Source organism: Saimiri boliviensis, chromosome 10 (assembly GCF_048565385.1).
Source record: "Saimiri boliviensis isolate mSaiBol1 chromosome 10, mSaiBol1.pri, whole genome shotgun sequence".
Lineage (NCBI taxonomy): Eukaryota > Metazoa > Chordata > Mammalia > Primates > Cebidae > Saimiri > Saimiri boliviensis.
The window spans coordinates 7,002,935-7,018,093 of record NC_133458.1 but is presented as its reverse complement, the minus strand read 5'-3'; the positions used below and the strand labels follow the sequence as shown (position 1 = coordinate 7,018,093).

General features: G+C 44.7%; 1 protein-coding gene across 1 annotated transcript in view; it reads left to right on the top strand.

Moving 5' to 3' along the window:
* GALNT11 (polypeptide N-acetylgalactosaminyltransferase 11) overlaps positions 1-14,667 on the top strand; it is a 75,646-nt gene extending 60,979 nt beyond the window's left edge. The window contains exons 6-12 of the mRNA XM_039472606.2: positions 813-1,062; positions 4,821-4,938; positions 7,430-7,582; positions 9,886-10,104; positions 11,404-11,508; positions 13,176-13,313; positions 13,906-14,667. Of these exons, the coding sequence (XP_039328540.1) occupies positions 813-1,062; positions 4,821-4,938; positions 7,430-7,582; positions 9,886-10,104; positions 11,404-11,508; positions 13,176-13,313; positions 13,906-14,037 (1,115 nt within the window). The 3' untranslated portion in view covers positions 14,038-14,667. The remainder of the gene's footprint in view (positions 1-812; positions 1,063-4,820; positions 4,939-7,429; positions 7,583-9,885; positions 10,105-11,403; positions 11,509-13,175; positions 13,314-13,905) is intronic.
* Positions 14,668-15,159: the final 492 nt, after the last annotated feature.

Here is a 15,159-nt window from a genome sequence, read left to right as displayed (position 1 = left end):
CTTGAGCCGCCGCGCCCGGCCAATTTGTAATTATTTTTAAAAAATCCTCAGTCCTGTTCACATTTATCAAGAGGAGCTTAAAATGCAGGATAAAAGTTTGATGATTACTATTTTGCAAACTAGAAGCAAGGTGTATCGCATTGGCAGATGAGAGCCCCTGAAGCCAAGAGGGTGGGGGGTTGTAGAAAGGAAAGGTGGGAGACGGAAGGCACAGAAATGAGCACGAGGCGTCCCCGACAGCACCACCGGCTGCGCCTCCCTCCCTCTGGGGAGAACTGCTGTGTGATAGCATTCTTCCCTAGTGGCCATGCGTTTCTTAGTCACTGCTGAAAAGGCAGCTGTGTTCTCTGTACTCTCTTTACTGAGGCAGAGAGATGTATTCTAAGTGTGTGCTAAATTTCAAAATACTTTGATTAAAATAATTGTAATAGAAATAGCTACACATAACTAGCCACTGTCATGGCACCGAAACCTCTTGAAATACTATCTGGCCTTCCAAAGAGTTGTTACTGTGAGACTCTGACTCTGTTTACTAAGAGATTCTGAATTGTCAGCCAGTTTTCTCAAGAGACGCGCGTATAATTTATATGGGTCCCTCAATTACAGCAGGACACTGCATGCAGCATTACTGGCTGAGGGATGTCCCTTGTAGACCATCGGCAGTCAAGTGTGACGGAGTGGTAAAGCCATCTGGTGCTGGGAGGTGACCATCGCATTTCATGCTGTGTCACTGCACCATCCCATCGCATGGGTAGCTATACCTAAATGGAGTGTTAAGACGCTCTTCTGAGCCTCTGTTGTTGCCTCCCCAGGAGACGTCCTTGTGTTCCTGGACAGCCACTGTGAAGTGAATGTGATGTGGCTGCAGCCCTTGCTGGCTGCCATCCGTGAGGACCAGCATACCGTGGTGTGCCCAGTGATCGATATCATCAGCGCTGACACGCTCGCCTACAGCTCATCTCCCATCGTCCGCGGGGGATTCAACTGGGGACTGCACTTCAGATGGGATCTCGTCCCTCTTTCTGAGCTAGGAGGAGCCGAGGGAGCCACCACACCAATAAAGTAAGATGGCTCCTTTGTTTGAAAAGTCTCCACCAGTGCTTCCCTTAAAAAAGAAAAAAATTATGTTAAAGATAATTCCTCCTTCTTTGTAAGGAGTGAAAGCCTTGACTTAATTTGTATGTTAAAAAATTCAATTCATGTATTGAACTTTATGCAGTCTGCCAAGTCCTAAGGAAAGATTTATGATTAAGATACCATCAGTGCCCTCAAGGACTCAGAGCTTCCTTCCTGAGAAAGGCAGACAGAGCAGGCCACTGTTGCCGAGGAAGCCCTGGGAGGCCCATGTGCTGTGTTTATGTCAAACACCATGGTGGATTTCGTGTCACTAACTTGCCTTCAGCTCTTTGGTAGTGAGTGGTGCTGTGAAAAACATTAATATGCAAGCCTTTTCTTTAATTAGGATTTTGAAGATGATTCCTGCTGGTACAGTTACTAAGTCATGGTATAGAATTCTTTTATGTTCTCACCCATGTTTCATCTTCTCTAATATAAATCTCTCTTATTTTTGTTTTCTTTAAAAATTTCTTATGTAGGTTGAATTCAAAGTGGACACTTTTTTAAAGTTTTTGCACCTACTCTTTTTTTAAAAGCTTTTTGTTATGGAAAATAATGTACATAAAAGGTATAGATATAAAGTATGTACTCCATATGCACACACACTTTAACACATGGTCACGCTGTGACACACAGGTAGCTACCAGCCAGTGCAGGAGGCAGCGTGCAGACCCAGTCACTGCCCTGACACATAGAGGTATCTTTGCTCTGACCTCAGATGATCCACCTATGCAACCTTCGAAGGTGCTGGGATTACTAGGTGTGAGCCACTGCTCCAGGCCTCTTCTAAGGATTTTACAGTTTTAATCTTACATTTAGGTCTACAATGTATTTTTAGTTAAATTTTGTATATTATGTGAGAAAGGGGTCCAGTTTCATTCTTTTTTTTTTTTTTTTTTTTTTTTTTTGAGACGGAGTTTCCCTCTTGTTACCCAGGCTGGAGTGCAATGGCGCGATCTCGGCTCACTGCAACCTCCGCCTCCTGGGTTCAGGCAATTCTCCTGCCTCAGCCTCCTGAGTAGCTGGGATTACAGGCACGTGCCACCATGCCCAGCTAATTTTTTGTATTTTTAGTAGAGACGGGGTTTCACCATGTTGACCAGGTTGGTCTCGATCTCTCAACCTCGTGATCCACCCGCCTCGGCCTCCCAAAGTGCTGGGATTACAGGCGTGAGCCACCGCGCCCGGCCATTGCTTAATTTTTAATCAGAAATATAAATCCAGTCATGGACCAAGTCATGCAGAACTCAGCGTGAAACGTGGTGTTCTGCTCCTCGCCACCATTCTTTCTTCCCAGAGAAAAATTCTGTTTCTGTTTCTTACTTCCTGCACCCAGTATAAGTAGATTCCTCTTTTCCGCATTCGCAAGCTGTCGACCTGCCTGCATGAGGAGTCTGGATGCCGCTTATTCATGTCGCTGCCTGTCCTCTGCCTCTCGGTACCATCGGGCAGTTCCTTCTAGTTGTGTGCTGGCGACTTTTCTCTTACTGTCAGTCTTTCCATGGGCCTTAGTTTTAGATGTGTCCCTCATAAGCAGCATGTACCCACGTTTGTTTTAATTAAGTTTGTGGGTTTTTTTGTTCTTTTTCTTTTTGAGACAGAGCTTTGCTCTTGTTGCCCAGGCTAGAGTGCAATGGCGCAATTTTGGCTCACCACAACCTCTGCCTCCCAGGTTCAAGCAATTCTCTCCTGCCTCAGCATCCTGAGTAGCTGGGATTACAGGCACGTGCCACCACGCCTGGCTAATTTTGTATTTTTAGTAGAGATGGGGTTTCTCCATGTTGCTCAGGCTGGTCTCGAACTCCCAACCTTAGGTAATCAGCCCACCTCGGCTTCCCAAAGCCAAAGTAAGTGCTGAGATTACAGGTGTGAGCCACCGTGCCTGGCCTAAGTTTTGTTTTTAAACCAGTGTGAAAACGTAGTCTTTTGAGGTCTCAGTACTACTCTTGGCTTTCTGTGTGTCCTGTGTAGTGTAAGCTTTTCTCTTTTCTGGACTTCTTCTGGATTGAGTCCAGTTGTTTCTGTTCCCAATGGCCACTCCATTTTTAAAGTCACACATTCCTATACCACTCTTTTAGTGGTTTTCTTAAAGAATACAGCATTTGTTCTTGATTTACCAGAGTGTAATCAAAATTGGTACTTTCTCCAAACGATGCCAGGATCTCAGAATGTTCACGTTTCAGCTCTCCCTCCCCCAGTGTGTATACTATTGTTGCTGTCCATGTCATTTAAGCCCCAGAAGCCATGTCTTACACAGCAGCATTCATGCGGGCTTGCCCAAGTATTTCCCCTTCATGTTACCCTGTTCCTTCTGCGGCTGCAGGCTGGGTCTGGGACTGCTCTCATCCTGGCTGAAGAACACTCTTAGGGGTTCCTTTTTTGGACCTCCTAGTGATTAATCCTCTGTTTTTCTGAAAATGTCCTTGTGTTTCCTCATTATTTTGAAGAACATTTTTATTCAGTATCCAGTTCTAGGTTGGCAGTGGCAGATACCTTCTTCCGGGACTTTGAAGGCATCATTCAAGAACCTTCTGGCATTCACTGTTTCAGACAGGAAGTCAGTGTTTAGTCTTACTTCGCTTCCCTTAAGATAATCCCTTTTTCATTGACTGCTTAAATCTTTTGTCTTGTTTTTATTTTATAAAGTGTTTTTTGGGTATGTATAAACATGGTTACTTTTTCGAAGTAACTAATGGACTGCCAAATTCTGTCTTGTCTTTTTCTTTGAATCTACTGAGCAGCTCAGGTCTTTGCTTGACAAGTCCATAACTTGAAACCCTGCACATCTGTTTCTGTTGTGGCTTGTTGCTCTCGCCTTGCTTTCATGTGATTTTACCTCCCCAGTTGCCTGGTTATTTATTTGTTGCTTATTTATCTTTGCTTAGTGCCAGACATGAAAAATGATAGAAATACGTTCATACCTGGGAGGATGTTTTTCCCCCGCAGAGATAATTTGGCTGCTTTTCCGCAGGCAGCTTGGGCCACTAGAATCCACAATCTGCTCTGTCCAGTTGGAGGAAGTGAGCTGACTGGAAGCTAACGCAAGTCCCTGAGAGGACCAGTCTGCGGCTCTGCCCACTCCAGCACAGGGCTGCTCACCTTGGCACTATTGACTTTTTGGGCCAGATAATTCTTTGTTGTAGGGGGCCCTCTTGTGCATTTTAGGATAGTTGGCAGAATCCCTGACCTCAACCCAGATTCTGGAAGCACCCTGCCACACAAACACATCAAGATGTGACAGCTAAAAATGCTCCAAACATTACGAACTGTCTGTTGGGGAACACAGTCATCCCAGTTGAGAGCCACTGGTCTAACTCTTGTGAGTCCAACTGGCCGTGTGTGATGTTTGTCAGGTCTCTCCTTGGTAGACCTTAAAGCCCGGTTTTTGTCCTTAAGGCTCTGTGAAAGTGTTAAAAGGAATTACTGTATGAGGTGGGTTTCTATCAGAAATGGTTATAATAGGAAAAGAACTTCTGAGACTTAGAAAAGTAGCCTTTGCGTGCCAGATACTAGCATATGATTAGCAATCTAGAAAATTCAGTTGTATGGCCTGGCTCATTTTCTGATGCTGGATAAAATGTTTCCTAATCATTCATTCAGTTTTATTAGTTATGTTCCAAAGCAACATGAATATTTTTAACAAAAGTAGTGTGAACTTTTGTGTGACGAGATGGAATTAGCACAGCGTTGTTTCCTCTCTCTAGGTCACCAACAATGGCCGGAGGCCTGTTTGCCATGGACAGACAGTATTTCCATGAACTGGGACAGTATGACAGCGGCATGGATATCTGGGGAGGAGAAAATTTGGAAATATCATTTCGGGTAATTTTATTCTTTTGCGTGCTCAATTAATTAGTAGAATATGATTTTCATCCACAATCTCATATTTTCTGTAAATTCTTACTGTTATAATTTTTTTTGAGATAGCGTCTTCTCTGTCACCCAGCCTAGAGTGCGGTTGCGTGATCATGGTTACCCGCAGCCTCCTGGGCCCCAGCAATCCCCTTGCTCAGCCTCCTGATGAGCTGGGACTGCAGGCATGTGCCTGTAGTTTTTCTATTTTTGTAGAGATGGGGTCTCACTGTGTTGCCCAGGCTAGTGTCAAACTCCTGGGCTCAAGTGATCCTCCTGCCTTGGCCTCCCAGAGTGCTCCATGATTATCTTTATTGACAAACTGTCCTTAATAAATGCTACTTTGCCGGGATCTGTGATATGGATGATATCTGTTCTAAATGTCAAAAGTATCTGTGTTGATCCGGTGGCTAGGAAAACAACAAAATGAAAAAGCATGTAAGAACCCAGATATTTATTCCTACTTATTTTTTTGAGACAGGGTCTTGCTTTGCTGCCCAGGTTGGAGTACAGTGACATGAACACAGTGGCTCGCTGCAGCCTCAAAACTCCTGGGCTCAAGTGATCCTCCTGCCTCTCAGCCTCCTGTGTAGCTGGGAGTACAGGCGCATGCCATCACACCTGGCTAATTTTTTATTTTTTGTAGAGATGTCTCACTGTGTTGCCCGGCTGGTCTTAAACTCCTGAACTCAAGCAGTCCTCCTGGTTTGGCCTCCCCAGGGTGCGAGCCTCTGTGCCCAGCCTGTTTTTATGGACTTAGAGGTGCACGTGCGTAGCATGTGGTCGTAAAGTCTGGCCCTAGTGCGCTCATCACTGGAATGACGGACACTGTACCCCGTGTCCATCCCTCCTCCCTCCCACCTTTCAGAGTCTCCAGTGTCTGCTAAATCCACTCTATCTATGTATTTATTTTTTAAAAATTATAAATGCACTGTTGTTATGAATGGTTGGCTATAAACTTACAATGTCTTAATGTGTGTTCAAAGTTTTTTCTTTATTGGTTTATTTCTTGATACTACTAGATACATACAGTCAGGGTGATCAGATTTCTTCCCTGATCGCCTAAGACCATCCTAGTGTATCATACCTGCTCTCTTGGAAGAACTAATACCGTCCCATTAAGAAATCCACCCCGCATAATCTGTCTTCTCCAATTACTAAGGTTTGAAGGGCGACAGTGTAGGTAGGGTCTGTGGCTCAGAGGACTGTGGCGTAGACAGTCTTTGGAAAAGGCAGGAAGAGGGCAGGGGGAGAGCTGAGACTTCTCCTTCCAAGTAAATATCCCAGTATTTTTTCCTAACCATCTCCTAGTCCAGGTGGCAGAATCCCTGTCAGATAGTACCATGATACCTGTACATGTGTCCTATATTTCTGCAGATGTATTGACTACAGTATTTGCAAGAAGCAGGTTTTGGCTGGGTGCAGTGGCTCACGACTGTAATCCCCGCATTTTGGGAGGCTGAGGTGGGCTGATCATCTGAGGTCAGGAGTTCAAGACCAGCCTGGCCAACATGGTGAAACCCCATTTCTACTAAAAATACAAAAAATTAGCTGGGCGTGGTGGTGGGCGCCTGTAATAACCAGCTACTTGGGAGGCTGAGGCAGGAGAATGGCTTGAACCCGGGAAGCAGAGGTTGCAGTGAGCCGAGTGCCAGTGCAGTCCAGCCTGGGGGACAAGAGTGAGACTCCATCTCAAAAAAAAAAAAAGGCAGGTTTTCATTCTGTAAATTTTAGAATGTTAGGGTTAAAGGCTTAATAGATTTTATTGAAAGTTCAGTTTCTTTTTTTTTTTTTTTTCTTTTTTAGATAAGGTAATCGAGTCCCACAAAAATGAACTTAACTCTAAAGTAGCTCAGATAGTCACAGACAAGATTTAGATGAGCTAAGGTCTTTTGCATCTTAATCTGGAGTTATTCTATATATTTTATTTTTAAAAATCTATTTTCTAAGAAATTATATGCATTGTATAAGCAAGTACCTGTGAAACTGAAATTAGATAAGCACTTCTGTCCTTAGGTGCCTAGGATAAAGTCTCTTGATCTGTTAAAGCAACACAGTTTGGTAAGTGCAGTTTCAGACACATGGTAGTAAGAGTGCGTTATATGCACTGTTTTAGAATTTAGTTCCTTGTGATCATAAAGATAGAGCAATGTGTACCTTCTGACTTTCTTCTGTTTGAATATTTGTATCTGATAAAATATCTTGCCAAGTTTCATAAACACCTATTGAATAAAAATTAATGTCATTGAAAATTCTTGGCTGGGTGCGGTGGCTCACACCTGTAATCCTAGCACTTTGGGAGGCTGAGGTGGGTGGATCACCTGAGGCCAGGAGTTCAAGACCAGCCTGGCCATCATGGTGAAACCCCATCTTTTAAAAAAAAAAAAAAGAAAATAAAATTCTTACATTGGTTTCACAACAATATGAGGCAGCCACTAGCACCTGCTTTTGCTTTGGCCAGATCTGGATGTGCGGCGGGAAGCTCTTCATCATCCCTTGCTCTCGAGTAGGACACATTTTCCGAAAAAGGCGACCATATGGATCTCCCGAAGGCCAGGACACCATGACACACAACTCTTTGAGGCTGGCACATGTCTGGTTGGATGAATACAAGGTGAGATTAAGTATCTTGTTTAGAAGGAGGAATGACAGGCCCGTATGTGACTGGCCTAGCGATAGCTTTGGTTGCTTTTCTTGTCACTCTGGTGTGTTTCTCTTGGTTAACCTTCACCTTAGAGCCATCTCTTTCTAGTTCCGCCCCCCACCCCCCACCCCCCACCCCCCACTTAGCACTTCACTTCTTTTTGGTTCTAATCTGACTCTCTCAATTTTGTAAATGTCCACTCCTTAAGAGGTAATGCAGCTCATGTCGGAAGAAATTCCGTCTTCAGTCTTTATTCCCCCTGGTCCCTCTACTGTGATACCCGCAGAACTTAGTTTTTTTTTGTTTTTTTTTTTTTTGAGACAGGGTCTTGCTCTGTCACCCAGGCAGGAATGTAGTGAAGTTATTACCACTCACTGCAGCCTCAGTCTCCTGGGCTCAAGTGATCCTCCTGCCTCAGCCTCCCAAGTAGCTGGGACTATAGGCATGTGCCACCATCTCTGGATAAATAAAAAGAAAAATTTTTTTTTTTTTAAGAGATGGGGTCTCACTAAGTTGCCCAGGCTGGTCTTGAACTCTTGGGCTCAAACGATCCTCCCACCTTGGCCTGCCGAAGCTTTGGGACTATTCATGTGAGCCACTGCACCAGGCCTGGCCTTTTCTTTTACTCATTGGACTTTGTTATAACCTAGTCCCACTTCTTCCCCTGGTAGATGGCACATTGAGAATTACCTCCACTTTCTCTTCTACCTTAGATCACCTTACATATTTTCTTCCTAATGATTTATTGAGGTATAATCCACAAATTGATTTTGGAACATTTTGTCACTGCAAAAAGAAATCCATAACCTTCATTATCAATCCAAAATCTCCCTCTCTGCCTCAGCCCTGGACAACCAGTAATCAACCACTAATCTACTTCTTGTCTCTGCTTAATTTGCCTTTTCTGGATATTTCATACAAATGGAATCATAAACAACGTGGCTTTTTCTGTCTGGCTTCTTCAGTTGAGCAAAGCATTTTCAGGTACCTCTGTGCCATACCATGTATGGGTACTGCATTCCTTTTTATTGCCAAATAATATTCCATTGTATGAATAGACCACATTTTACTCATCTATCAGTTGATCAACATTTAGGTTGTTTCCACTTTTTTTTTTTTTAAGACAGTCTCACTCTGTCAGCCAGCCTCGAGTATAGTGGTAGGATTTCGGCTCACTGCAGCCTCTGCCTCCCAGGATCAAGCCATCCACCTATGTTAACTCCCCAGGGCCAACAGATACATGCCACCACACCTGGCTAATTTTTGTATTTTTGGTAGAGATGGGGTTTCGCCATGTTATCCAGGCTGGTCTCGAATTCCTGAGCTCAAGCGATCCACCCACCTTGGTCTCCCAAAGTGCTGGGATTACAGGTATGAGCCACCATGCCTGGTCTGTTTCCACTTTTTGATTTTATGACAAATGCTGCTGTGAATTTTTTTTTTTTTTTTTTTTTTTTGAGACAGAGTTCTGCTCTCTGCTCTTGTTGTCCAGGCTGGAATGCAATGGTGTAATCTCAGCTTACTGCAACCTCCAGCTCCTGGGTTCAAGTGATTCTCCTGCCTCAGCCTCCTCAGTAGCTGGCATTACAGGCATGTGCCATCACACCCAGCTAATTTTTGTACTTTTAGTAGAGGTGGGGCTTCACCATGTTGGCCAGTCTGGGCTCAAACTCCTGACCTTAAGTCCACCTCGGCCTCCCAAAGTGCTGGGATTACAAGTGTGAGCCACCACGCCCAACTGAATAGACCAGTAGATTTTAATGCAACAGTGTACAAATTATAATACGATTTCATATTCTACATTGTTACTAAACTTCAAAAGTTATTGAATATAGGTTGTAGTTTTACATATATCTAACCAAAACAACATATCACAACAAGGTAAATGCAGATGTGAGAATTTAGCTGACTTGTTTTAAGTCAGCCAGCAAAAAGGTTTGCAAAGATAGAAAGCAATGTCACTGTTCTCAGTACATTTTGTGTTTGAAATGAGTTTCTAATTATTTTGAGGAAGTAATATTCGTAGGTCTCTCTCTCTGTTGATTTCTGTGTGGTAAATAGGAACAGCCACAGCCCACGCAGCAGAACCTCCTGGGTTTCAGTAAAGTGGAAGAGCGCCCAGTGCTGAGACCAACGAGTTGGAGACCCACTGATCTCATGTGTATACCTGCTTCCCTGATTCTCAGATAGACTGAACTGTGCAAAGAATCTATAATTGCATAATAATCATTTTTTTAATGAAAATTTCAGTTATTTCACTTTTTAAAATTCAGGAGCAGTATTTTTCCTTAAGACCTGACCTGAAGACGAAAAGCTATGGAAACATCAGTGAGCGCGTTGAATTGAGAAAGAAGTTGGGCTGCAAATCATTTAAATGGTATTTGGATAATATATATCCAGAGATGCAGATATCTGGGCCCCACGCCAAACCCCAGCAACCCATTTTTGTCAACAGAGGCCCAAAACGCCCGAAAGTCCTCCAGCGTGGAAGGGTAAGAAAGCAGTCTTTTCCAAGTGTCTCGTGAAAAGTGTTTGATAGGAAAAGTTTTGAGATGTCCATAAGCTATGACATTGTGGACTTAACAGAGTCCAGTGACAGACTGAGTTTGCCTTTCATTATATTCTCTTTTATGAGAACTTCCTCTCCTCAAGTGCAGGACCTTAGAAATGTTCCTATCTGCGCTGCTGTTACTAAGGATCCTTGCATTGCCAGCCTTGAAGGGAGCATGCCTTCTGTGGGGATAAGTTATGTGACAGCTTTCAAGAGCGCAGAGGCACAAGTGAATACACTCTGGATAGAGGCCAGTCCCAAAAGGAAAACCGGTGGAGAAATGGGGCAATGACCTTCTGTTTGCTCACAGCTCTGGGAACTGACTCAGAGAGTGGAGGTGGTAGTGAGGGTCAGAGTTGGGGAACTGGGTGGGATTTCATGCCAGCTGTTCCCAGAAGTCACCTGAGCTCAGCAGAAAACACAGGTCAACCACGTTTCCTTAGCAATCTTTGGGTCCTAAACTCATTAGTTATATGGTCACAGTTAAATTGTAGGGGTCTGGACAGAAAATCATCCCTTTCTCCTGAGTCATCTCTGAGAGTTGGTTTCTGAAAGCTGAGGGCAGATACTGTCTGTGTTGCCCAGTGTCCCTTCTTTTATGAAGAAGACACTTCTCCCAAAACAGTGCCACCTCTCCCGCAGTGGCTAGGAGGAAGCCCAGAGCCTTCCCCCTTCCTCAGCGCTTGACCCTGTAATAAGACAAAAGAGCCATCCAGATGTTTAGGGTGAGGTGTTTTCTCTAAGTAAAAGAGAGAGCAGCGTGCCCTGCACTTGGTTCCGTCCGTTCGTTCTTGCTGTTTCTCTTGCCATTGCAGTCCTGTGAGCGTCGGCATCTGTGCATCTCCAGTTCATGCATGTTGCCTTTAATTGTGTACTTTTTCATACATGTTGTTCTTACATCCCTGACTTCATTTTAAGGTTCTTTAGGGCAGGGATATTTTAATTTCCTTCCTCTGCTACACCTTAGGAGACATGGATACGTAGCCAGAATTTCTCCCTGACACTGCCTGCATGGGAAAGTCACTAATAACTTTTGGAGTTACAACTGTTGTGTGTCTTGATGCTCCTATGTACTGAGGCTAGAACTTAGGAATTAAAAAATGCTTATCTTTTCATGAGCCTTGGAATTGGTACCTGTGGAATAGTCTTTTCACGTTTTGCCCAGAACCACGTCCAGGCTTGGGAGGCACCTCGGGCGTGGCCTCCCGCATGCTGAGCTGCCAGTGCCCTTCCCTTACAGCTCCGTCACCTCCAGAGCAACACATGCCTGGTGGCCCAGGGCCGCCCGAGTCAGAAGGGAGGCCTCGTGGTGCTGAAGGCCTGTGACTACACCGACCCAAACCAGGTGAGTGGCGCCTCGGACTCACAGCAGTGCCTGCAAGGGAAGGGAGGCTGCCGGCAGTCACTCCTGAGGACATCAGTGTCTACTGTTCTGGCTTCTCTGCACCCATTTATGCCTAGTGTTCTGTAATCGGAACGCTAAGCCTGTGGGAGTTTCCTATACCCTACTGCTCAACATCATCACCAGTGTCTGATGCACCTCCGGCATAAATGGGTTAAAACGATGAGTGGCCGTCGACGCCATTTCAGTCAGCTGCTTTTGTCCCCTTTGTATGTTTTTCCTACCTCTGCTCATTGTCATAGCAACATTTTAATTGTTTACACCATTATTTGTATTTTCTAATATTCTACAGAATTTCAGTTCATTTCATTCACATAATTTAACTTCAGCGTATGTATGTCTCCTAAATAATAAAGCGGCCCTAAAAATCAGCAAATAACTTACTTCAATTGGAACAGTAATTTCAAACTCATTTGTGTCTGATAAAGTAGCACAGCCTAACAGCAATCTGATCATGTAAATTGTGGTGACTCAAGACTGCAATGTTTCATTTCTACTTTAGTGGGGGGTGGTTGTCACTCAGGAATGACAAAAAACAAAACCATTTGGGCTTTTTGGTAAATAACGTACACTGTGAAATTTCATCAAATGTCTACGGGGAGAGTCTACGCCCACTGTCTCAGGTGATACATGTATTGAAAACGTGTTTAAAAGGGATTTCTGTGCCTTTTCTGGGTAGGAGAGGTGGCAGTGTTGTGGAAGGATTAAAATTGCCGTGACGTTTCAGTGGTGTAGGTCACAGTGAGATGGGTGCTGAAATTTGTTCCAGAAAATACAAGTTGGGTGATGGAGTTAGTGATCCTGTACCAAATGTACTGTGCTGTTGCTGCATAGTTGTGCTAACACTAGCCAGCAGTCACATGTGGCTTCATAAGTCAGCTAAACCTAAGCCATTCTGCCTCACACTAGTCACATTTCAAGGGCACAGCAGCTGCATGTGGCCAGCAGCTCCTTACTGGACACACAGGCTATGAAACAACAGCACCATGGCAGAACACTCTCGTGCCCCTCCCTGTGACTCTGATCAAGGGTCTTCATATTAACACAGACTGCACACACCCGTATCGGGTCTCTAAGCTGAAGCACTGAGTACGTAATTAGAACAGAAGAGAACAGGTTCCTTTTGAACTTAGTGATACCGCACATTGGAGAGGGGGTTACTCACGGCCCCTGCCCCGTCCCCCAGCTGTTCCTGCAGAGAGCCTGTGGTTCAGCTCATGCACTTCCCGACTGCCCCAGAGGTGAGAGATCCATGAAAGTGGCAGCCATGTGCCCTTCTGTCTCCAGAAGCCAGCTGGAAGCTTGCCGCATGTCCAGGAATCCAGAGAATTACATAATTGCTAAACTCTAAAATTGGAAAAGACTTAATTCAGTCATTTAAATTCAATGAACAAAGTTCACCCACTGCTTAGGATCCTTCCCAGAATAGCGCCTCACCTCCTCCTGCCTGGCTCTCGAAGTGGAATGGACCAAGTTGAATCTGCTTCTCTGTAAGTCTAGTGCACTGGTCTGTTTCTGCTTTGAGACCTTACAGAATACATCTGTGGAAGAATATGTAAAGTGGTGTTCAGTCTTGAAATTCAGTATCTCAATTTTTTTTTCTTCTCTAGATCTGGATTTATAATGAAGAGCATGAATTGGTTTTAAATAGTCTCCTTTGTCTAGACATGTCAGAGACTCGCTCATCAGACCCACCACGGCTCATGAAATGCCACGGGTCAGGAGGATCCCAGCAGTGGACCTTCGGGGTGAGGAGTGCCCAGTGATGTTGGGAGAATGTACAAAAGCCCACGAGGCTGAGTGCGGGAAATGAGCCCACGAGGTCATCTTAGTTTGCAGTATGGTGGTCCCCCCTTACCCGGGGGAAAGATGTTCCAAGACCCCCCAGAGGACGCCTGAACCCTCGGGTACCCTGTATATACTGGATTTCTTTCTAGAGACGTGTACCTGTGATAAAGTTTTTCAGGCAGAGTAGGAGGTCCACAGCAGGAACTCATAATAAACCAGATCAGTTGTGGCAGCATCCTGTGGCTGGGCAGTGGCTCACGCCTGTAGTCCCAGCACTGAGGAAGGCCGAGCTGGGAGGACCGCCAGAGCCCCACAGCCTGTTCATTCTCTCTGTAAAAACAAATCAGTGTAATGCAGATTATGTGGTCACAAATCATCTTACTGTACTGTACTGCAGGTAACTGGAACAGCAGAAAACGAATCTTTAGACGAGGGGGCCTGTTGTGTCCCGTAATTAATCTGACTTTTCAAACGCTCCGCCTTTTCCGGATTTTCCACTTTCGCCGGTAACGGGTGGTCTTTTTTTCTTGCTCCCTTCTTTTTTTTTTCCAGAAAAATAATCGGCTATACCAGGTGTCGGTTGGACAGTGCCTGAGAGCGGTGGCTCCCCAGGATCAGAAGGGCTCCGTCGCCATGGCCATCTGTGACGGCTCCTCCTCACAGCAGTGGCATTTGGAAGGTTAAGGTGGATGCTGTGGCGGGAACGGTGCTTCATCAGGCACTGCCTCCTGTGTGGAGACCCGGCTCCAGGAAGGCCCGGGTGGGTAGAGCACAGCTGTCTTGGAGAGGGACATTCCCGTCTCCCCGGAGCTGTCTGCGCATGTCAGCAGAGGTGACATGCGTCTGACAGAGATGGGCACCCGGAGTGTCCCCAGGTGAAGAAGTATGTCTTACCCAGACATCGAGGTCATCTCTGAGCTGCTGCTGAGGAACTTCTGGTAGAACTGGGCTTGTGCACAAGGACAAAACCCAGGAGAACGGATGTTTCTGTTCAGATGTATTCATGCCTCGCTTTAACCCCCTTTAATGATGCAGTGGTTTTTACCTGATCAGAAACTTGTCATGATTTCCTTTCTTAGAAGACTTCATAGGAGATAGATAGTGCTTTTTCTAAAAAAAATAAAAATAAAAATAATAATTATTTGTATAGTATGTTCTAAGTAGATCATTTAAAAAAACTGAATCTACATTATGTTTAACTTCAGAAGGCATCATTTATAAGACAGTATTAAGAAGCAGTTAACTATTATAAATTATTTTGATGAATTATGGTACTATCTACATTTAAAATAAAGGATCTTTTTGATTATTTAACTAGGATATTTTGTCTTGTACTGGGGCCTCTGGTCTGAGGTGGGATAGATGCTCTTGGATTCAGCTGGTGACGCAACAAGCTTGGTAGCAGTCTTTTGCCTCTCATGACGCAGCCCCTTTTCCCAGTTTGAGCTGCGTGACCCTCGATACTGGACATCAGAGTTGCCTGTGCAGCACCCAGGGAGAGCTGTTCAACAGGCAGTTGGATACACAGGTCAGACTCTTGGAAGAGTTATCTCAATTAGAGACAATACATTTGGGAATCCTCTGCATATACTAAAAACTCTGAAATACAAGATGAATTTTCCTCCCAAACAGTCTCATCTTGCAGGGTATGCACTCAGGTATTTTACCTTGAACCACAGAACAGTTTCAGTACCGCATCCTATTTTATCTGTGATTTGACGTCAAAGGCCCGACGGTACATACAGGAAACAAGAGCAGCAAGAAGGCAGATTGAAGTCCAGCGGCGTCAGGCGGTCATCACATGAG